The sequence below is a fragment of the Myxocyprinus asiaticus genome, chromosome 3, assembly GCF_019703515.2.
Source record: "Myxocyprinus asiaticus isolate MX2 ecotype Aquarium Trade chromosome 3, UBuf_Myxa_2, whole genome shotgun sequence".
Lineage (NCBI taxonomy): Eukaryota > Metazoa > Chordata > Actinopteri > Cypriniformes > Catostomidae > Myxocyprinus > Myxocyprinus asiaticus.
The window spans coordinates 6807769-6833094 of record NC_059346.1 but is presented as its reverse complement, the minus strand read 5'-3'; the positions used below and the strand labels follow the sequence as shown (position 1 = coordinate 6833094).

The following is a 25326-nucleotide window of genomic DNA, read 5'->3' as shown; positions in this document are numbered from 1 at the left end:
CCAACAGATACTTTACCACTGAAAAATACAAACCATAATTTTGTTGCAAACATTTCTTTTATTGTCATAAATTAAAGTTTTGTCTTTCAATCAAAGTTGTTGATGACATTAACATGAGCACAATTCATGCATGGCATACAGTGATTTCTTAAACGCATGTTTCCTCTTCATTACATGGACCAAATATACAGAATTCCAATCTAGAGATGAAAATAATGAAAGAAATCTATACTATATCACACAAGAACATTGATTCTGGAACACAACTAAAATATAAAATTGTTAAAAGTCCCTCCCATCATGTGAATCTCCTTGATATAAAAGGCAGCATTCATTTTCAAGGTACAAGACGTAGTTATTACGAATTATGTATGAATGACTATATACAATACCCTGAAATTGCATATTAACAAAAATCAATGGTCCATGGTATATGTTGTAGTTCGTAGGGAATCTAGCACCATAAGTATCTTTATTTCAGGTATCTGCTGTTTTTACATTTGCATAGTCGGTTATTTGGCACATATGTGAATACACTACATTCTAAAGAACATTTAAAGTGATTTACATGTGAACAGTAGAGGGCCTTTGGTACCATTGGCAGCAATAAGCTTCTTTATCTCTCTGGATTGAAAACTCACTCTGAATCTCTAAAAAGGTCTTGTTCCTGGTTTCAGGCATGACCATGAACACCAGAAAGCAATACTGCTGCAGTCCATTCTGAGAGAAACAGAGAGAGAATAGTTTAACATTGTTGAACTACAGATTTTAAAATGGATCTTTTTTTAAATATTACAGAGAAAAAATAAGGGTTTTACTCCATCATGCTTTCTAGGTCCCACAGCAAAGATTAACTTTGAAGGGGTGGTAGGTCTTTTGTGCAGATTTGGTGTAATCATAAGATTCAATTGACCACCACTGTACAAACCGCAGTTACTTGAATGAAAAAAAGAAAAACAGAATACTACACATAAGATGCTGTATTCATTGTTGGATTATCCTTCAATGCACATGTGCTGATTTATGTTTGTGCCGGTGAGTGCCCTAACGACAGCCAGTTCTATGGGTGCTCGATCACCTGAGCACCCACAGGATCGGAAAGATTTCAAATCACTTTGTTCCCATTTTCGGTTAAGGTCTGCAATAACAAAAAAAAACCTTTTTTGGTTTTCGTTTTCGTTCCCTGGACCGTTTTTAGTCCCCTGACAGTACCTCTACTGGTTATTTTTGTCATGACATGATTTTCACATTATGTAATTGACACTTCGCTAAGCTCCGCCCCCAGAACTTCCCATAGGAATGAATGGGAGATTGCTGTGAACTGTGCTATTTTACGTGGGCTGGAATGAAGAGAATATTTATTTTATAATAATAATTATAATATAATTATATTTATTTTTCACACATTATACATTTGCACATATACAGTGAAATTCTTTTTTTCACATATCCCAGCTAAGCTGGGGTCAGAGTGCAGGGTCAGCTTATATCTGACATTTGTTCATAAAAAAAAAGTAAAAACAATTACAGTAATTTGATTTAAAAGAAAGAAAAAACACTGTGTGTATCCTCTCATTATCACAAATGACCCAGCAACAAAATTATGTAATTTTTTTTTTGGATAATTTTTATTAAATTCCACTTAAAACTACTCAAACACACATTACTCCCGTAGGCTTGTCAGAAAAATGGCGGACGTCAACAGTTGCTATAATAGGATTGGTCAAAAACGCTTTTAAGGCGGGGCTTAGAGAAGGGTCAGTTGTTCGTGTTTTGCACCAGATGGCAGCAATCTGCTCTCAAGTTCATGACACATTCTCATATTTTCTTGTTTTTCAACTTATAGAAGTGCAGGTTTTTACTGTAGTTAAATTAACATAAATGTGCTTATTTGCATATGCAAATTAACATTGTAATTGAGGAATTTCAAGGTAGATACGTTTGAAGTGTTTGTTTTTAGTATTTTATTTTAATAAATTCTATACATGTTTATATTTTTCGGTCAAATTTGACCGTGAACAATACAAGTGTGAGTCTAAAACGAATAGTGCACAAGTGTTGAGTACTTGCGTTCACAAAACGAGATCAACCCAAAAATACCGCTATATCAGGGGCGGGGGAATCTACGCCCTTGGTATATCCTTGCCATATACTGTATATGTATTACACAGACACATATAAATTGGACAGTGAAGGCTTATTTTTACATTAAAATGACAACATCTGCTCAAAAGAAAGTAGTGAAATTATTTAATATTCACCTATATATATTCACTTAAGTTTGGTATCGTAATAAAAGGAAAACTAACAAGGATTTCCATCTTTCCATCCGAGTTTGTTTAATCCAAAATATCAAGTAAACATATATGATGGGGACATGCAAAATGCACTGCATAGTAGGTATAACCCATATTATAAACGCTATTTATGTCTATATTTTATCATTAATATTATGTTTTTTGTTCAGAATGAAGCCCCGCCCAGTGCGTTCCCAACTGACCTGAAACCCACGAGGCTCCGCCCCTCTGTGTTCTCACGTGACCTATGTGCGCTTGGAAACGGCGAAAGCGTCGCTCACGCGAGAGAGGAACTGTGCGCGAGCAGCCGCGGAAGATTTAGAACCATAAAGGATCACGATGATAAACCCTAATTTCTCGCACTTTCTAAAACCTCCGACATTAATGTACATCCATGCAAGGCGTTCAGAGTAACAGTGACATACTAACCGAGATTTCCAGCTAAACACCTTTCTGCTGTAAGGCTCGGAGAGGTAAGTGTTGTTTTGGTCTCGCGGGGGGTTCTATATTTATGCTTGCACCAAGACACTAGGTGTGTCTGATCTAGTTTAATTAAACATGCATGAGTTAAAGTCGACCAGCTGCGCGTATTGCATGACGTGCAATGGTTGTTTGTTGGTCTGCAATCAGCTGACCAATGCATTTGTAGACCAAAGCTTAGGAGTTCTTTCCACTACACAGATATACAACCAGTCAATGCATTAATTACTTTATCATTGTATATGAAGATTTATTGCAGGATATGTCAGGATACTGGTGCCATTGCACGGTTAATGCGATGAGGCTTTAATGCACTTAATAGGATTCAGGTCGTCGTGTCATCCAGTAGCTCTCAGAGAAGCAGGCTATGCACATACATAACTGAACCCAATACATAACTGTTTACAGCTTATGCTACAGACAACAACAGCTGTTGCTCCCTTTTGAGTTTGCCAGGGACTGGGCAGTTATGTCTTAATATAAAATATATTCAAAATGAAAAGTACATTATTCGAATTATTTTCTTTCTTTCTTTGTATACTTATTCTCTCATCATTTACTCACCCTCATGCAATCCCAGATGTGTATGGCTTTTTTTCTTCTGCTGAACACAAACTAAGATTTTTAGTAGAATATTTCAGCTCTGTAGGCCCATACAATGCAAGTGAATGGTGGCCAGAACTTTGAAGCTGCAAAATGCACATAAAGGCAGCATACAAGTAATCCATACGACTCAGTGGTTAAATCCATGTCTTCAAAAGCGATATGATAAGTGTGGGTGAGAAACAGATCAATACTGAAGTCCTTTTTTTTACTATAAATCTCCACTTTCACTTCCACATTTTTCATTTGTTTTTTGTGATTCACATTCTTCGTGCATATCGCCACCTACTGGGCAGGAAGGAGAATTTATAGTAAAAAAGGACTTAAATATTGATCTGTTTCTCACCCACACCTATCATATCGCTTTTGAAGACATGGATTTAACCACTGGAGTCGTATGGATTACTTGTATGCTGCCTTTATGTGCTTTTTGGAGCTTCAAAATTCTGGCCACCATTCACTTGCATTGTAGTGACCTACAGAGCTGAAATATTCTTCTAAAAATATTTGCTTGTGTTCAGCAGAAGAAAGAAAGTCACACATCTGGGATGGCATGAGGGTGATTAATTGATGAGAGAAATTAGATTTTTGGGTGAACTATCCCTTTAAGATGTACCTAGAAACCCTTTCAAATCTGAATCCTAGACTTGTAAAATCTATAAAACTTCTAAAGGTAAACATTAATGTAAGTTTTACATTCTCCTAATTAATGTTTGAGTTTAATAATTTGCATTGTAGTTGCTAAATTTATAATTTTAATATATGTTGGGACATAATTATGCCTTCAGAAAGGTAATTGAGTTTACGTCAACATGGTTGACAGTTTTAAAATGTATTTTGTCATTACAGTCACTACAAGGTGCCTCTTTGAAAGAGAATTGAACGGCGATATGTCTACAAATATCCACTTTTCAGTTATTTATCGATTGTCTCCTAACCATGTTTTTTGATTCATGGAGCTGTTAACTTAAAAAGGGGAGAAAAAAAATAGATTCTATAAATCTATATAAATTCTTTTAGCCAAGTACTACATTCAGAAAATCAGAAAATGAAAACAGCACAAAAGACGAAGATGGTCATAGGACTTGTTCAGAAACCCTTTCAAAACTGCAAAATGGAATCCAAATCTCATGGAAACGACTAAACTTGTAAAGCTTTACAAATTAATGTTATCAACCTTTTTAATTTTTTTTTTTTACATTTTTGGTATTCTGCTTTACATCCATGCTCCCATTGTATTCCAATGTTGCCTATGTATTTGATTGTAAATGAAAACTAAATGTCTCTGAAGTCAAAATTAAAAACACACAGAAACCACATACACGGCCATATGAACATATATATATATATACATGTCATATATTATATATTGGGGGGGGGGGGTCGCTGTCCTTTTCTGCATATCGCGGCCCCCTTCGGCATATTGCGGCACCATTTTGTGGCCCTCTTCAGCCAGTCGCGGCCCATTCGGCAAAACGCGGCAGCCCATTTCAGTTTATCGCCGCCCGTTCTGCCCTGTTTTGAGGCCAGCCCACCGGGAAAAGTCCCGGTTCGCCCTATGGCCAGTCTGCCCCTGTATATATATATATATATATATATATATATATATATATATATATATATATACATACACCAATCAGCCACAACATTAAAACCACCTGCCTAATATTGTGTAGGTCCCCTTCGTGCTGCCAAAACAGCGCCAACCCGCATCTCAGAATAGCATTCTGAGATGTTATTCTTCTCATCACAATTGTACAGAGCGGTTATCTGAGTTACCGTAGACTTTGTCAGTTCAAACCAGTCTGGCCATTCTCTGTTGACCTCTCTCATCAACAAGGCATTTCCATCTACAGAAATACTCAAACCAGCCCCTCTGGCACCAAAAATCATCCATGTGATTATCTAATCAGCCAATCTTGTGGCAGCAGTGCAGTGCCTAAAATCATGCAGATACGGGTCAGGAGTTTCAGTTAATGTTCACATCAACCAACAGAATGGGGAAAACATTTGGTCTCAGTGATTTCAACCATGGCATGATTGTTGGTGCCAGAGGGGCTGGTTTGAGTATTTCTGTAACTGCTGATCTCCTGGGATTTTCACGCACAACAGTCTTTAGAATTTACCCAGAATGGTGCCAAAAAAAAAAAAAAAAAAACATCCAGTGAGCGGCAGTTCTGTGGATGGAAATGCCTTGTTGATGAGAGAGGTCAACAGAGAAAGTCCAGTTGCAATTGAAATTATTCAACCCCCCCAAGACAGTAAGTATTTACAAATGTAAGCTTTTCTGATGACCCAGAATTTTTAAACTTTACATCTATATCAGCTGAGTGACACATTCAAAGTCATAGTGTGAATATTTAACCTAATATTTCTAAATAGCAGGATTTTTTTAAAATACAGCCATGTCATAATTATTCAACCCCTACTGCATGTAGCTGTTTCTTAAATATGTAAGACTACACAAGTAATTGTTTTAAAACAAAATTAAGTCATCAATCTGCAATGGCACTTATTTAAGTTTTAAAATGTAAGTTTAGCGGTGTAAGCAAAAATGTATTTCTATGCAAAAAATGCAATTAAAAATAAGATGTCTCAAAAGCTAATAGAGGAGATTATTTCATTATACAAGAAAGGTCATGGCTAAAAGTACATTTCCAAGGCACTTCAATTTCCAGTAGACAAAGTTGGCAGCACCATTCATAAATTTTTTAAATATGGTACAACAGCAACCTTCTTGGGGTGTGGAAGAAAGCAAAACTTCACCAAGGGAAATGTTGACTTGAATATTCAAGAAGTAATTAGGAAAGACCTGTGGAGTGCTGGAAGAAGGTTTTATAGACGTATGACACTAAACTGAAAATGAGTTTTAGACCCATGGGTCAGCAGTACGTCTGGAGTAAGATGACAAGGTGATGACAAGAACGACACCATCCCCACAGTCAAGCATGGAGGTGGATCAGTCCTGTTATGGGGTGTTTTGCGGCTGCAGGAAACTGCTATCCTGACTATGTGACTGACACCATGGATTCTTTCAGGTATCAGGCCATTTTGGCATGAAAAATGTGATGCCTTCAGTGTGTAAATTGAAGCTCGTGATCACTGGACTTTCCAGCAAGACAATAACACCAAGGATACATCTAAGTTGTCCAAAATCTGGTTCAGGGATAGGTCGTGGAATGTCCTTAAATGGCCCTTTCAGTCCATCATTAAAATCCCATTGCAAACCTTTGTTGGGATTTCAAGGAAGCAGTGGCAGCACAGAAACCAAAGAATGTCAATGAGCTGGAAGCTTTTGCTCATGAGAAATGTGTAAAAATTCTAATAGAGAAGTGTCCGAAGCCTGAGAACACTTACCTGACACATTTATTTGCTGTTATTAAGGATAAAGGAAGCTCCACAAATGATTGACTTTGGGGGATGAATATTTTAAATTTCGGTAAACTGAACTCTTTGTTCTCAAAATCATTCAAATGTGTATTAAAAACTTACTTTGACTGTTTACTGAGGTTTTAGTTGATGTGTTTTAATTCACATCACCAGAATGTATTGCTGGTCAGGGGGGTTGAATAATTTTGATTGCAACTGTCTGTATATATATATATATATATACACAGTTGAAGTCAGAAGTTTACATACACTTAGGTTGAAGTAATTAAAACACATTTTTTAACCACTCCGAAGATTTCGTAATAGCAAACTATAGTTTTGGCAAGTCATTCAGGACATCTACTTTGTGCATGGCACAAGTAATTTTTCCAACAATTGTTTACAGACAGAATGTTTCACTTTAATTGAACTGTACCTTTAAGCAGGTCGTAAAATTCCAGAAAATGATGTCAAGCCTTTAGACAATTAGCCAATTAACTTCTGATAGGAGGTGTACTGAATTGGAGGTGTACCTGTGGATGTATTTAAAGGCCTACCTTCAAACTCAGTGCCTCTTTGCTTGACATCATGGGAAAATCAAAAGAAATCAGCCAAGACCTCAGAAAAAAAAAATTGTGGACTTCCACAAGTCTGGTTCGTCCTTGGGAGCAATTTCCAAACGCCTGAAGGTACCACGTTCATCTGTACAATCAATAGTACGCAAGTATAAACACCATGGGACCATGCAGCAATCATACCGCTCAGGAAGGAGACGCATTGTGTCTCCCAGAGTTGAATGTTGTTTGGTGCGAAAAGTGCAAATCAATCCCAGAACAACAGCAAAGGACCTTGTGAAGATGCTGGAGGAAACAGGTAGACAACTATCTATATCCACAGTAAAACGAGTCATATATCAACATAATCTGAAAGGCTGCTCAGCAAGGAAGAAGCCACTGCTCCAAAACCACCATAAAAAGCCAGACTATAGTTTGCAAATGCACATGGGGACAAAGATCTTACTTTTTGGAGAAATGTCCTCTGGTCTGATGTAACAAAAATTGAACTGTTTGGCCCAAATAACCATCATTATGTTTGGAGGAAAAAGGGTGAGGCTTGCAAGCCGAAGAACACCATCCCAACCGTGAAGAATGAGGGTGGCAGCATCATGTTGTGGGGGTGCTTTGCTGCAGGAGGGACTGGTGCACTTCACAAAATAGATGGCATCATGAGGAAGGAAAATTATGTGGATATATTGAAGCAACATCTCAAGACATCAGTCAGGAAGTTAAAGCTCGGTCGCAGATGGGTCTTCCAAATGGACAATGACCCCAAGCACACCACCAAAGTTGTAGCAAAATGGCTTAAGGACAACAAAGCCCTGACCTCAATCCAACAGAAAATTTGTGGGCAGAACTGAAAAAGCGTGTGCGAGCGAGGAGGCCTACAAACCTCACTCAGTTACAGCAGTTCTGTCTGGAGGAATGGGCCAAAATTCCAGCAACTTATTGTGAGAAGCTTGTGGAAGACTACCCAAAACATATGACCCAAGTTAAACAATTTAAAGGGAATGCATCCAAATACTAACAAAGTGTATGTAAACTTCTGACCCACGGGGAATGTGATGAAAGAAATAAAAGCTGAAATAAATCACTCTCTCTACTATTATTCTGACATTTCACATTCTTAAAATAAAGTAGTGATCCTAACTGACCTGAGACAGGGAATGTTTTCTACAATTAAATGTCAGGAATTGTGAAAAACTGAGTATAAATGTATATGGCTAAGGTGTTTGTAAACTTCTGACTTCAACTGTGTGTATATTATATATATATATATATATAATATACACACAGTACTGTGCAAAAGTCTTAGGCACATAAGATGTTTAACAAAAATATTTGTCTTAAGATGGTTATTTATATCTTTAGCTGTAGTGTGTCAATAGGAAATATACATTTTAGACTCCCAAACATTCCTTCTGCAAATAGAATAGAATAGAAGAACAGGGAGCCCTGCAACAGATGTCATGGCCTTCACAGAGCCCCCACTGAACATCGTGTCAGTCTGAGATTACATGAAGAGACAGAAGCAACTGAGACAGCCTAAATAGATAGAAGAACTGTGTCGAATTCTCCAAGAAGCTTGGAACATCCTATCTGCCAACATCTGTGTCCAGGTGTACCTAGGAGAAATGGTGCTGTTTTGAAGGCAAAGTTGGTCACCAAATATTGATTTAGCTTTTTTTATGTTTACTGGACTTTGGATGATGATAATTGAAAAATGAAGACTAATTATGGTACTGTTTTTTTAAGAAATCCTCACTATGCAACATTTTTCACAAGTGCCAAAAACTTTTGCACAGTACTGTGTATGTGTGTAAATATATATATTTCATATAACTGAGCATAAATGTACATATTTAAACTAGTATTTAGGGAAATATTACATGTAAAAAAATTGACATTTTGTAGTGTTTTGAAATATGTTGCATATAGTATATGTGCAAGAATGTCCCTTTTTTTTATATCAATGAAAACCATATATGAATATATATTTCATACATGTGTTTTGCATATATTGTCATATATCAGATTTCTGTATGGGAAGGAAAAAAATTATTGTGTGATTGTGTGTTTATCACAGACCCTGAAAGAGGACAGAGTCAGAAGATGGCTTACACCGTGGAGAGATGAGTAAGGCTACCTGAATTATTTGTTTTTCCACCCATGAGGTTGGAGTGCATTGAAACGCACCTGATCAGGTGATCGGCTGGCCCTACAAGCATGGGGAAACTACAGAGCAAGTTCCGCCGACGCTCGGACCTGTACAGGTGAGAGATGAAGAGCCATGCTGCTGTTTAGGGAGCTAGTGGTCGTATTTTATATTTATGGTCATTTAGACTGTATTGTTATTATCACCTTGACAGGGCTAAAGAGAGGGCGGAGCTTGTACCTGTGCCCCAGGTAGTACAATATGAACCTGCCCACACAGATGCTATTAACTGTGTGACCAGCCTGACCTCTGACCTGTGTGTGTCAGGGGGGCATGACCAGGTGAGCAGGGGGAACTGAAAGGGAGGGACATTATCATTAATAAGTGTAAATCAAGTCAATTAGTTTTTTCTTGTATGGCACAGATTGCTAAATAAAAAAAGTAGAGGAGTTGGACTTAAAGGTGAAGTGTGTAATTTCTGCAGCACAAAATAATAAACTAGGGATTTCCTGATACCGCAGTCATGTACTGGTACTCGTACTCGTAAAAATGCTCAGATACCAAAAACCGATACCATATGACATCCGAATGTCATTACGTAAACATTCAGCACACAAATTAAAATCACATTATGTCCTAGTGAGATTATTTTACTGCCAAAAGCTGCAATTTAATGATATAAATATATATTTTGCATGAGCGGTGCGCTGTGAATGTGTGGAGACAGTGTCGTGTGACGCCACCTGCACGTACATTTTAATCCTCCTTGTCTCATACAGGGAACACCGTCATGAGCATTGAGCGCTCTGTTTGTAGCAGATGACAGTGAACAGAGCACAAATTCACTTTGTAGCGTGAGGCAGAGAGTACATACTTATTTAATTAAACTGCAGCGTTTGAGTCACATAGCGACCTGCTTTTCCAGAGTGGGAAGCTCATCATGATGTCAGAGCAACTTGGTCTAATGCTGCATCCATGTGCGATCGGAATTTTCCTACATCCCACTTCTGAAGTGGTAATTACGAGTACATCGTGTTCACGTGCTTTGTTGTCTGAAATAACAGGAAACATGGATGATGCCAGGTTCATTCATTCATATTTCTTGAGGAACTTTTATTTTGACACCATAATACATATTACTCCATAGATAATGGAATTTTGGTCAAATACAAGCTATTTTCATGGTGTAAAAATGTACAACATGCATAGAATGGCAACGGCAAGTGCTAACAATTAGCTGCATTTAGAAAAATGAACAAAACCTGTCTTTGACTACAGAAACTGTACTCTCCTCCGCCATGTTGAAAGTTTAGGAAAGTTTTACTCTTCCCATCTCGGCAACCCGGGTATCATCTAGAATTTAGAGTTTCCCACTTGAACTTCCAACTTCGCTGGGTCATTCATGTGCTCGGAACTCATAATTACGATTTTTCCAAGTCCACTTGAAGAGCACATTAACAACACAGAAACACTTCAAAATAAAAGCTCCGCCAAAATAAAAGCTACATTTAAAATAAAAAAGTATGACAGAAATGTAATATCCACTGTTATACTACTACTACTAAATTACTACTACTACAACTACTACTACTACTAATAATAGTAATAATAAATTGATAGTAATTGTATTATATTTAAACAATATTTCACATCTGTGATGCTCTGATATGCAGCACTTTATTTGATAAAATGTAACTCCAATGTATTTTAGATTGTGCTGTGAGGTTCTGAATAAAAGCACTTCATTTGATAAAAGTAATACAATATCATGTTGAAAATACATTTTTTGTACTTTCTTTTAATTAAGATTTTAATGAATTTATTTACTTAAACACCATTTTGATGATAAAATTGAAATAAACTGTTGATATGCAGTTCAGAAAAAAAAAAAAAAAAAAAATATCAGACTCTGACTATCGGCGAGTACCAAAAAAAAAGTATTGGTACTTGTACTCGGTCTCAAAAAATGGTATTGGGACGTCCCTGTAATAAACAACATTAAGGCAGGCATCAGTATTGTTATTAGGGTTGCCAACTGTCCGAAAAGACGACGTCATGTACAGGACTCAAATTGAAAATAAGTGACTGCGAATTGACTTACATTGAAGGAGGGACTTAAGCCATATCTAGGGAACAAAATTTCAAATATTCTTGTGGGTGGGCCCTTTTGACTTGGGCCAGTAAGCAACCAACTAGCAACCACCTAGCACACCCTAGCAACTACATAGCAATGTACTGAATTCCACCCAAAACACCCTAGAACCATGGAGGTGACCTTTGCATGAGAAACACCACTCACATTTTCTTTAAGAAATGTAAAAATTGAGTTATTTTTTCTACGTTTGATACTTTTAGTGGTACAGAAATTACACGCTTCACCTTTAAGGCTTCATATCAAAAAAAGCAACAAGGAAAATAGTTTCTAGTTAAAGGTGCTGTAAGCGATTTTAGCCATTCTACAATTTCCACAAGCTGTCAAGCAGAGCCGTTGGATTAGCCATGCCCCCTTTTTCCAAAACCCTGCACTCCAAAGATACCCAGTGAGCTTTATTGAGACCAACATCGTGCATAAACGGTTGTCAAAAACAACAGCAGGAAAATAGCGCCCTCAACTGACAACTGTTTTGTGCAACATGGCATAAAAATGGCATTATGCCTCAATAATTCACTGCAACTACAATACTATGAGAAGGCACAGACACATTTTTATTTGTTGTTTACAGAGTCTAGAGCTGTCACAGAGACTGGTGAGAAATCTCACAACACATTTCATTAATATCTTTCAAGGAGGAGTAAAATATTTTGCATACCTTTCCATGAAAATATCTCTTACAGCACCTTTAATTATTTGATTGACATTATATAGGGCTGGGCGGTATGACAGTATATATCATGGCGACGATATAAAGTGTCAGGCAATAGAGATTTTGCTATATTATGTATATCGCGATATGTAAATATCCACATGCTAGCGTGGGCTCATTTATCAGTGTGTAGGGCTTCACCTGAGACTGAGAGAATTGAAGAAAAATGGACAGGGTTTTTCCAGCATTGAAAAATGTTCTGCGACCGCCCAAGCAAATTTAATGACCTTCATCTCACGTTTGGCACTTCTAAGGCGCTAAATATTCTTCTCATCTTACAAGCGCTGTCTCTGGAGCTCCGAAGTGCACGCGAGTCCAGGAGGCTTTCCGGTATTTGTGCTCCAGAGACAGGAGGGCTCAGAGCGGGATCACTTGCGTTACTCAATCAATTTTGACCGAGGAAAACCCCAAATGGAGAAAGAAATCTCCACAGAATGGGACGACTCCCAAACAGGTCAAGAAAATGAAGAGGAGCTTGTTATTAAAACAGGTGCGACATCTGTGGTGGGTTCACAAAAGCCGGCACAGAGAATAAAATTTAATCTGCAAACTGTTTCGCATGACGATAATCACTCGTTATACAAGCAATCTGTTTTATCACTTCAAAATGATGCATTAATGAACAAAGTGAACTCCGCATTAATTCTGTCACTTATTTATTTTTAGCAAGAAGTGATATTTATTTTCTTCGTGTTTATAACTTTCGTTGAATATTTTTTTTACTTAAGTTTTATTTTATTTTCGCATTGCTTTGAGAAGATCTTAAGTTTATTGAGGAAAGTTTATAACAATATTAATATTGGTCAACAACATTTCAAACTGAAATGTGGCATACTGTGAAATTTAGCATTTTGGTAATGTTGATTTTTGAAAAAAAAGTAGATTTTTAAAAGTCGTTTTCATTTTATAAAGTATTTAATTCACTGACTGGAGTTCCAGAAATAGGGATTACAATATGGTTAATTAATATATAAACCAATTTTTATTGATTTTCCAGAAAACCTCTACTATGTTGTGATATATATCATTATCGTGATATAAGATTTTGGTCATATCGCCCACCCCTAACATTATACATATTTTAAAATGTTTCTATCATTCTTGTTTTGGTCAGGCTGTTGTTGTGTATGACTGGAGAGCTGGTAAAATGTGTAAATCATTCCAGGGCCACAACAGAGAAGTTACTAAGGTGATAAAATTGCACTTTATATTAGATGGTCTTAACTACTCTGTACTTAACCATTTGATACAATGTACTTATTATGTTCATAAATGTTGTTGCATTGTAATTTCATTTAAAGTACCTGCATTTAATTACATTTGTAGTTACACTGTTAACTTTACACCTAACCCAACCCTTACCCCAAAACCTAACTCTACCCTTACTCCTAAACCTGCCCGTACCTCAACCTCAGTAGCAGCAAATGTGGGAATTTTACAGAACAACATGTAGTTACACAGTAAATAGATAGTCTTGTATGTATTAAATGTTAGTACATAGTAGTTAAGGCCACATAATATAAAGTGTGACCATTGCACTTGTTTATATAAAATATCTTATCTCTTATTATCTATAAGATATTATTGTACTGTGTATTTATTGAGTTTTAATTAGGTGTGTTTTTGTGTATAAGTCTCTCTCTGTTTCTTTAGTTGTGTTGTTTTACAGGAAATAACTGGATCTTCAGTGCGTCTCGTGATAAGACAGTACTTATGTGGGATTTGGGTCGAGACAAAGAACCCGTCCAGGATTTCTGTGGCCATGAGCTTGTAGTTAATGGAGTAGCAGTAAGTCCAGGTGATTAAAAATCCCCAAACTCTCATAATCATATAGGGGAGCCCAGGGCTAGTTTTTAAACCTTTTACTCCAGTGAATATTTTTAAGGTTTGGTTTATTTTTGAAAGGCAGTTTCTGTACAGGCACATACCTTAAAGTCTTGGCTACAAAAAAAGCTACTGAACTTTTCCACTTGTGCCCAGGAATAAATACTGAAACTTTTTATGACAACATGCCCCTATAAATTGTCATTATAGTAACCTGCTTTTTAATGACACTGATATGAAAGGAATACCTTTTTTGAATATCAAATAGCCCACAAACTAAAGTAAAAAAAAAAAAAAGCCATCTACCACAACATATCTGTATTTATAATGTACTTAATGGCTTTTTAGCTAAATTTAAATAAAAAAGAATAAAAATATCAACAAATGAAACACAAAACAATTAATAAAAAAGCAAAAATGGAGAAGGTTACATACAAATATACTGTATAAAATCATTATGTTGGCCAATAGAAATTGCTAATAATGTATGGTATAAAATTACAACAAATAAAACACTTAGTCACAGCTTGTCCCTGACATGACATTTATGAAAAATACCCTTGTCCTTAGAAATCATTATATAGTTGCCCTTGCCCGAAACCATTTGTTTACCCAACAGAAATTACAAAAATATTATAAAATTGGAATATTTGATTGGAGGATAGAATTTCGCCAAAAAAATGCTATTTTAAGAGGGTTTGAAATTAACATGGATCCAGTAGATAAAGGTTTATGCAATAGAGCGCAACAGTGCCCACCCGCTTTTTATCCGTATTGGTTCCCGAAGTATTTTCCCATTCGTTTTCCGTAGGGATTTCATAAAGCACATTACCTAAAAGAGTTTTAAGCCATGAACCAAACCAACCAGCTCTGAGGTGAATCACAACTTTACAAACTTTGATTTGAAGCATGAAAATTTACCTGAAAATCAGAGAAAATAACAAGGGTACAAGACCGTGTACTTACCGTCTTTAATGAGGAAAAGAACTACAATCCCACAAAGCACTGAGAATGACACAATAAAATAAAAAAAGATGGAAAAATATAAAACTAACTATTGAGTTACATTTGTTGATTATAAGTATTGAAACAGTATATATTAAGTTTACTGCAAAATATTCAGACTAGGGCTGTCGATTTAACACATTAATTCAGTGCGATTAATGATATAAAAAATGAAGTGTTAAAAACATTTTCCTGGAAATTTCAAGCTTGAAAGTACCACCTGTTTTCCCCAAGGGGCAATAATCGAAACTCCAGCTGTATAGGCAGCGCGCAGCTTATACAGAGAACAAACCACATTTACTGTCGGCAAGAACGGACGTGTTCTTGAATTTAAACAAGGCTTGATAGAGGACAATTCCGAACGCAGGAATCTCAAGACGTGTATTTCTAAGTTTCATACTTCGTTAAACTTGACACAGCGACCTGAAAACGGTATGTTTATGACGTGACGCAGGTGTACATTGACACGTCTTTAGACAAGCCCTTATAATATATCTAATTCGGACAGATTGACAAATTCAGTTGCAAAATGGATTGCTGTGAACTGTAGGCCTATGATTGGCTTATGTTCAGTAATATGGAAATAATATATTGGATTCTAAAGCCACTTTTTGTATTGAATTTTTGGTAACTCTTTACAATAAGGTTCCATTCATTAACATTAGTTAACACATTAGTCATGATGAATAAATAATAAAAATGCATTTGTTCATTGTTAGTTCATGCTAGTTCATTGTGCATTAACCAACAAACACGACTTTTGATTTGAAAAATGTATTAGTGTATGTTCAAATTAACATTAACTAAGATTAATAAATGCTGTAAAAGTATTGCTCATTGATATTTCATGTCCTAATGTTAACAAATGGAACCTTTTTGTAAAGTGTTAATGATTTACTTGTGTGACACAATAATGTAATGCATTTTTATTATCTGAATTATAATTTTTTAAAATGTATATTTTATTTATCATTATTTAAATATAACTATTTCTAATAATTTAATCATTATATATTGAATTATTGCTATTTGAGGGGCTTTCTCAGCAAATATTTATATATGCGATTAATTAATCGACATACCATGTAATTAATTCGATAAAAAATTTAAACGATTGACAGTCCTAATTCAGACATATAAAAATACTGTACTGTATATGCAGTTTGTGGGTGTAGGGAGACCGACTCGGTTGCGTCATTCGCAGTTCGTCATGAAAGTGAGCAGTCGCTGCAGAGCTCTTTTGCTGCGGTTTGTTGACTGTGATTCTCTGATTGGTGGATCTCTCTTCAGGATTATGGGTAGTGTAGTACTTCACCTGGAATTCTGCTATTAAACAAGATTTTTTTAAGAGTGATTGCTTCAACAGAAGCACATACCATCTATTAACAACCTTGGAGCTCACTGGTCTGTCTTTAAAGGTTCATAAGTTATTGTTATAAATCAATTATTTTATGGAAAAAATTAATAGGATTTTTACTTCTGGAACCAGACAGGTTGCGCTCTATTGGTCTTTTGACACAAAACCTAATTGTTATTGATTCATGATGCCTTGTAACATCATCTCTGTCATAACAAGCCTTGGTCTCCCTTGTTTCGGAACCCCTTGATTGGTTCAGACAAGCAGAACATTTTATTTTAATGATGTAATGATGTTTTATTTTTATTGTAGACGAGTCAAAGCTGTGCACAGGCTCTCGGGATAACTCCATGTGTCTCTGGGACATTGAGTCAGGAAAATGTCTACAGAGAAACACCGTCTCACGTAACCTGGTTAGAAGAACTCGTTACATTTCTTTAGGGATGTACATTTGGGTCATTTGGCGCATTCTGTTTAATTTAGTTCTGCTCTGTGTACCTGTTTTTTAACGCAAGAACATCTTTGGTACGAATAGATTGACATTCCGGTTGTTAGTCTTTATTATGAATGTACGGTATGCCTGTTCTTTTGCCCTCTATTTCAGGTAACCCATGTGTGCTGGGTACCAGGAAGCACAGCTATTGTCCAAACCTCAGAAGACAAAACCATCAGGTCAGAGTATCACATATATGATATACGATAATACAAGACTGGTTTATTTACATTCATTATTTGACCAAAGCAAAGATATGTTACTCTGGATATATGCACTAAACAAATAAGGAGTATTTGTGTGTGTGTGTGTGTGTGTGTGTGTGTGTGTGTGTACTGTATGTATTGTCCTTTTCAGGGTGTGGGATAGTCGTACCTGGCAGGTCACTAATACATTTCCAGCAAAGCAGTATATTCAGACTCACTGTGACATCAGTCCAAACTGTTACCACCTCCTGTCGTCCAGCAACGGCTTCGGTGGGCAGGGCTGTGAAGCTACGGTGAGTACATGAATGGGCATTGTCAGGGCACAGGAGTCTATATGCATAATTATCATTACAGAAATACACTGCGCGTATGCAGAGTCCAAAATGGCCTGAGTTACTGGCCAGTTGGCTTGGAACTTTTCTAGAAATTGCAAAATAATGTATGGTTGTAATCATGAAGTACAGAAAATAAATATTTTTCAACCCATTTTTTTTTTTTCCTCAATTAAACTATCAAATGGTTAACTCAAGAAAAGATCAGTGACTTTTGCTATTTTTATTATGTTGGCTTGACAAAGCTTTCAAGCTACATCCACTAAATTTGGCACAGACCGTCAGGCTGTTTTGGAATAGTGTGCTATGACTTTTCTATTTGATCAGAATTACGGTTTTCACACAGCAGACGATCAACTGTGAAACTAGCGTTTCACTCCACCGAAAACAAAGCAATTCAAAAACTCTCTCCATGACCGCATACTTTGGAAAATGATGATATTATAAAATGAAAATGGAGGTTTCCAATTTAAACAGTGTTCAAATGGGCTTACTGTCAAACTCTAATGTAAACAAACCCACGCAGGGCCTTTAATCTGCTTTAAGTTGCTCTCTCTCACATCTATCTGTCTGTCTCTCTTTTTTCTGTCTGTCTGTCTGTCTATCACTCTTTCTTTTCTATCTGTTGTGGCGTAACAACATGCCCCTCCCTTTCATCATCGTCGCCCTGCCTCTTAGGGCCGTCCTTCAGCCAGGCTCATGACAGGAGTTGGGCAGAAGAATTAATATTATATTATAATTAATAAGTCTCGTTGGGGCGGCGTTTGATGAGGCTCACCAGAATTGGATGGAGCCTCATCAACGCTGCCATAAAAATGCAGAGCGTGCCTCTTCTCGGGGAGCCAGCTTCTATTCTCCATGTGTGCACACACTGGCATCTTAGCAGGCCCAGGATCAGAGCAGGGAGGGTCCGGCTGAGTTAGATGCATCGCCGGCTATGACGCGCGCAGAACGAAGGCAGCAGGGGCGCGAGCCCTTCACAAATCTAAAGGTGCCTTTCTGGTCGTCCAGGAAATAAGTAGAAATTTTAATAATTAAATTTAAAAATTTAAATCTCGTATTAATCTCACAATAACAGTAATAATGTGTTATTATGAGGTTTCTTTCTATGGGGGTATTAAAGAAAATGAAGCATAGGTGCCTTTAACAGCGCACGCTATAGCAGATCGGTGCGGATTCTAATCGCAAGTGATCCTCCCTATGCCCTACTCACTCCAAAGTGCAGAGCCCGTGAAGTGGGTACTCTAAAGGGAACACGGAATAACTGTATGAATGTGCCCTTCGTCTTGTGGAAGGGCCCATTCATTTTCTCACTTTCGTTTGGAACAGGCTTTTAAGTGGCGTCCCCTCGCACAGCATTGCCCTTTGAGGGAGTAAAAATGCCGTTTTGAATTCGCCGTGGAGCATCAAAGTGGCGTCATGGAGCATCAGCTGTTTTTTTTTTTTTATTCTGTTTGTATTTCATGAAGTTACAAGCAAAACGCGTCAGAAGATATCTGTTTACAGCATATAAACTCTAAAAAGTTTTTTTCTCGAGGCCGTTACTTGATGTTAATTTAATATATTTTAAATTTGTACATTTTATGCATTTGGCAGATGCTTTTATCCAAAGCAACTTACAGTGCCCTTATTACAGGGACAATCCCCCTGGAGCAATCTGGATTTAAGTGCCTTGCTCAAGGACACAATGGTGGTGGCTGTGGGGATCAAACTGGCAACCTTATGCTTACCGGTTCTGTGCTTTAGCCCACTGCACCACCAACACTCACATGTATGTGTAGAGTAAATAATCATATTTCATAAGTTATGGAAACAGAACACTTCTAATTTGTCAGCAAATTAAAAAGCACCAGGTAAGAGTTGGATATATTGCCTGTATGCATTGTAAAGTCTTTAAAACAACACCAATTTTGTGTTATTGAGACGAGAAGTTATTTATTATTTTGATGATTTCTTTTTCAGCACAGAACGTTAAAAGTATGCCAAAACATGTTTTAAGTATTATTTTTAAGCGACTCGAGCAAGCATACAGTAATTTCCTCATTTATTTTCTGCAACATGAATAATAAATAATATGTAACTAAACATGTTTACATACTTTAAACTCATTTTTGATGCTACAGTAATTTAATAAATACTTTTGAATCCAGAAATTACATTGCTTTTGTTTATTTATGAAACATATAGTTAGCATTTTGGCTGTGTACTCACAGAATGACGCAGACACACCAACGCAGAACTATAAATGCAAACTACACAGGTGAGATAAAATGTCCACTCTATGTATTGTGTTGTAAGTTCATCAACAGATTAGTACTCGATTTCTACAGCATTTCCGATATCAGTTTTATTAATTATAATGCCATCGTTTTCAGTGATAGAAATGTAATATGTCTTTTATAGAATACTGCCATTAACTTGAGGAGCTTTCTGATTCGGGCAAACCCAGTTTGGTTTTTGTTTAAACTAATAGACTAATCACTATCAGAAAAATACCATGGTTTTAATGACTGAATGATTATATTCATATTTCATGATACTGTCATAGTACTCAAAGATACTTATGGTTTTACTATGACAGATGTCAAAAACATGGGATTATCGAAGACCATGTCTGAAAAAAAAGTTTAAAATATGGTGCTTTTTGTTATATAGGAATACAGTATAACAGAATAGGCAATTATTTGTCAAAAAGGAAATACTGGAAAAAATGATGTTTATAATACAAGAAAAATACTTAAATACTCAAAAAGCAAAGAATAAGTTAAGTATAAGTGCTACTCTTTAAAATAAATTTTTTTTTATCCTTTCGCCCCATCCCTGCTGAGGTCTGTGCATGCCACTGGTCGCCAGACCCGCTCCTCGGACTCCCGACGCGAGTTAGATGTGTCGCCGGGGAGTACAGCGCGAGCTGCGGTTGTCAGGCTAGAGGACGGGCCACTTTCCCCTCTAACCTGCCATGGCCCTGGGAAGACAGGCCGCCAGCGATGCCCTCATGCCATCCCAGGTGTTTGACTTTCTTTCTTCAGCAGAACACATTTGAAGAAAAATAGAAAGAATATCTTAGCTCAGTAGGTCCTTAAAATGCAAGTGGATGGTGATCCGACCTTTGAAGCTCCAAAAAGACCAGACAGTCAGCATAAACCTCATCCATATGACTCCACTGGTTAAATGAATGTCTTCTAAATCAACATGATTTGCTGCGAGAAAGATAAATATTTAAGTACTTTTTAACTATAAATCATTGTCAGCAGCAGTACTGAGCTGAGATATTCTTCTATTTATTTAGAAATATTTCTTCAAATGTGTTCTGCTGAAGAAAGAAAGTCATATACATCTGGGATGGCATGAGGGTGAGTAAATGATGAGAGAATTTTCACTTTTGGGTGAACTATCCATTTAAGTCATGTTTCTTCTGTCTGGGCTCAAAATAACAAATCCAAATAGCCTGCTACAGTGTGTACACCAATCAGAGAATCTTAGCATTTTGAGACCCCAAACATAAGTAATTTTTCATGGAGGACTTTGTAAATTTGTTATCATAAGATTTGGAGAAGTCATTAGGTTTCAGCCTATTAAAGCTATTAAAAGGGCTTTGGGGTCACTCAGACCACAAAAGACAGAACAAAATACAGTTTTGTGGCTTTCTGGCTAGTATTTTTTGCTCAATTTACCTACTCTGTGTGTGTGTGTCTCTGTGTGTGTCTGTGTGTGTGTCTAGTTGTGGGACCTCAGGCAGCCCGGCTGTAAGGTGACTGAATACAGAGGGCACATGCAGACGACAGCATGCTGTGTGTTTGTGCCTCCTCGCCCCGGGTGTCCTGCCCTTGTTGCTTCATCATCATATGACAGCTCAGTAAAAATATGGGACCAGAACACTGCAGGTAACACACATTCATGCATGTACAATATACACACACACTCATACCGCTATTCTGTTTTCATGAAAACATTCATATCTGTACTATGGTGCATTGTCAGCCACGGGTTAATAGGCCAGCATCCTGCTTTGGGGGTTAAAATGTAACATTTATGTTGTTGGTTAAACATTATTAAGTCTCCCCATTTTGTATCTTGCTCAAAAATGCATAAAATAACACTTAATTTCAAACTTTTTACTTTCCGCATCAAGTCCCATGCAAAGCATGCTGTAAACTACAAATCCCCTTGCCCATGTTATTATACAGAATTGATTGCTTCACATTCACCCTACACTAGTAGTCTTGTAGGGTGCACATTTTAGAGAATTACATTAATCGAAAGCAAGGAAAACCAGTTTAGAAAAGAAACACAATTTTGTTGTGTAGATCACAAATAATATGATTTAGTAAATCAGACAAAATGCGTTTTGCAGTTTTTCAGTGCATGTGGTTTGATTCTTATTTCCTATATTCTCTCCTCAGCATGTTTGTGCACATTAATGTTGGATGGCTCGGGGCCTTTGGTGTCTTTGGCTCCGTGTGACTCCAGAAGTCTTCTGTGTGCCAGTTTTAACACTGGACTCCACCAGCTTTATCTTGATCAGGGAGCAACGGTCAGCCTCAGTGAAGTGGCTCGCTTCTGACCTGCTGGACCATCTGCAAAAACAAAGTGAACAGTTAAAGTTACAGCTTTAAGACCTGGAACTCCAGAGATCGAGAAATGTTAATGTATACTGCATGGCCAAAAGTATGTGGACACTTCCTAATTAACAGGTTTGGCTATTTCAGCTACACCCATTATTAGAAGCCGACCGATATGTCGGTTTTACTGATTAATTTAAGAACTATTGGCCAAATAATTGGTTATCTGCCTTTTCCACCACCTTTGTTATCAGTAATGGCAAATTCCATTATTGGTCGACCTTTACCCATTATTACCAAAAGGTGCATAAAATCAAATTTACAGTTACTTTTACACTTTTTTTTTGGCCATGTAGTGTATGATCACCTGACAAGATGAACCAATAAATGGGTGTAAATGCAGCATCCAAATGGTACAAAGGAGAATGCTTGGTAAACTGCTAAACTAAATCAAAGAGACTAGCTTTCCACTTAGATTTACTGGCAATTGGTTTAGTTGTCCAAACATAGCCAAGTTAGGTCAAAGAATAATCCTGGGATAAGATTAGGTGCTGTTCATTTTGTTTTTGTTTTTATAGTTTTGTGTTAATGTCAGAACAAATATAGGCAATAAAATCCCAGTCCATTGTGTTTTTGGAGACCTTACATTTGCACTAGGTAATGGCTAAGAGTTCAAAAACAATTCTCTGACAAAATCATTCATGAAGGACTTGACTTATTTCTCTCTGGCTCTCTCATTTTCCCACTCTTTTACTCTCCTACTTCAAACCTCAAAAAAGCATTTGGACACGTTCGCCACACTTAAAGGGATAGTTCACCCAAAAATGGAAATTCTCTCATCATTTACTCGCCCTCGTGCCATCCCAGATGTGTGAGACTTACTTTCTTCTGCAGAACACAAACAAAGATTTTAAGAAGGACATTTCAGCTCTGTAGGTCCATACAATGTAGAGGACTGCACAGGCCTTAAAATTAAACCTGAACCCGACCTGTACCTGAGACCGTGTGGCCTGAGCCTACCCGGCCCGAATGATACCATCAGATTAAGCCCGAACCCGAAATCACTCTCTGTCTTTATAATTTCTTCTCCTAGCAAGTACTGTTGCAATAGGCTGTATTTTATATAAGCATATAGGCAACATTCATAACAGTATTGAAACAGTAAACATACAGTTTTAACAATTCACGGCAGCCCCTCAGTACATTAGAGCAGAAGGAAAAAACATTGCCTTACCGTTTATGCGCTGAAACTTCACTTGGTGCAGAACAATCTGGAATAATATGAAACCATGCAACACACCCCTCCATGCAGCCTGAACTTGTTTAGAACTCTAAATCTTTGTGACACCTTCGCTAAAAACAATCTAGACGCAGCGTAACAAAGAGCGCAGGTGTCTCGACATGCGTTTTTGAAAATGTTAAGGTCTTTTTTAACTTGACACAGTGTTTAAATGTGCCGGTCCTGCACGAAACGCTGAAGAAACAGTGAGACGCGATGCTATTGTCAAAGACATTCATCCAGCATGTGTTTACATAGGAAAACAGAGTAGATGCACACAAAAACACATGCGTGTCTGTGAGTGATAGCGATTGTGCGAAACAAGTTCAGTAGGCCTGTTTATTTTTTCATTAATTACAATCCCGACCCAAACCCGAAGTCCTGCTTTTAAAAAATGATTCGAACACAACCCGAAACCCTTTGGGTTCACGGGTCCTGTTGGGCCATGGGTTGGTTGCAGACCTCTCATACAATGCAAGTGAATGGTGGCCAAAACTTTGAAGGTCCAAAAAGCATATAAAGGCCACATAAAAGTAATCCATACGACTCCTGTGGTTAAATACATGTCTTCAGAAGCGATATGATAAGTGTGGGTGAGAAACAGATCAATATTTAAGTCCTTTTTTGCTAAAAATCTCCACTTTCACAGTCTTCTTTTGTTTTGACGATTCGCATTCTTCGTGCACATCGCCGCCTACTGGGCAGAGAGGAGAATTTATAGTAAAAAGCGACTGAATTATTGATCTGTTTCTCACCCACACCTATTATATTGCTTCAGAAGACATGTATTTAACCACTGGAGTCTTATGAATTACTTTTATGCTGCCTTTATGTGCATTTTGGACCTTCAAAATTCTGGCCACCATTCACTTACATTGTATGGACCAACAGTGCTGAGATATTCAAAAAATCTTAATTTGTGTTCTACAGAAGAAAGAAAGTCATATACATCTGGGATGGCATGAGGGTGAGTAAATGATGAGAGAACTTTCATTTTTGGGTGAACTATCCCTTTAAAATCTTTGCATTAAACACTTTTCAAGCAAATCATTTAGCAAATAACATTTTGTTAATAGATATACTGTTCAAAATGAAGCCAAAATGTATTGACACTTTCTGGTTGTCAAACATTAGTGGAACATGTCCATAGTTAATGTGATGAACTAAACCTGTAGTTACTCTGCTAGGACACCTGTGTGAACTAAAGGAAACCGACTTAAAGTGAAGATAGTTCTGAGAAAATATCTAGCATAATTTGTTTGCAGATGCCATTTGCTTTGATATTTTGTAATTGAATGGCATTAAAACATTTTGAGTGTGGCTAAAGTGTCCATATACTTTTGGGTACATCCACTCAGGGTTTGACATTTGGGTAAACTGAATCATCACGGAAACGCTGCTAGAGTTTAAACATACAAACACATAAACACATTCAAACATTTGTGTAAACATTCTGATTTTGTGTTTTACACACTGGAGAAGGTGACCATGGGAAAATGTGGCCATGTAGTGAATTTATCTTAAAGATAACAAATCTTGTCACTATCGTCCAGCTGAGTGACTAGACATATAAGAATGTGAAGGCAGTGGAAATCTGTGACGCATTGTGTTTTTTCTTTTCTTTTTTTCTTTAGGACTGTTGTACTTGAATAGAATAATCTTGTAAGATATATATATATATATATATATATATATATATATATATATATATATATATATATATATATATATATATATTTTTTTTTTTATATATATATATATATATATATATATATATATATAAAAAAAAATTTTTTTTTTTTAAATCAGACAATAGTGTTTTTCCAACACACAAAAAAATATTTAATGTGCAGTGAATTACGAGAGAATGTCAATGTTTTGAAACTTTTTATTTTTATCAAAGACACAAACACCAAAGAGCATATTTTGCATAATAAATACAG

General features: G+C 36.8%; 1 protein-coding gene across 2 annotated transcripts; it reads left to right on the top strand.

Moving 5' to 3' along the window:
- The first annotated feature begins 2561 nt into the window (after positions 1–2561).
- LOC127430499 (WD repeat-containing protein 31-like) lies at positions 2562–23895 on the top strand. Of its 2 annotated transcripts, none has more exons than XM_051680310.1 (10): positions 2562–2770; positions 9393–9579; positions 9676–9802; positions 13440–13514; positions 13979–14123; positions 16824–16924; positions 17116–17183; positions 17362–17503; positions 21264–21426; positions 21946–23895. In XM_051680310.1, exons 2-10 carry the CDS (start codon positions 9533–9535, stop codon positions 22104–22106), a joined length of 1029 nt encoding a protein of 342 aa, XP_051536270.1. In that variant the 5' UTR covers positions 2562–2770; positions 9393–9532; the 3' UTR covers positions 22107–23895. The 2 variants fall into 2 exon arrangements, with proteins under 2 accessions (XP_051536270.1, XP_051536279.1); XM_051680319.1 differs by lacking the exon at positions 2562–2770 and adding an exon at positions 5178–6418.
- Positions 23896–25326: the final 1431 nt, after the last annotated feature.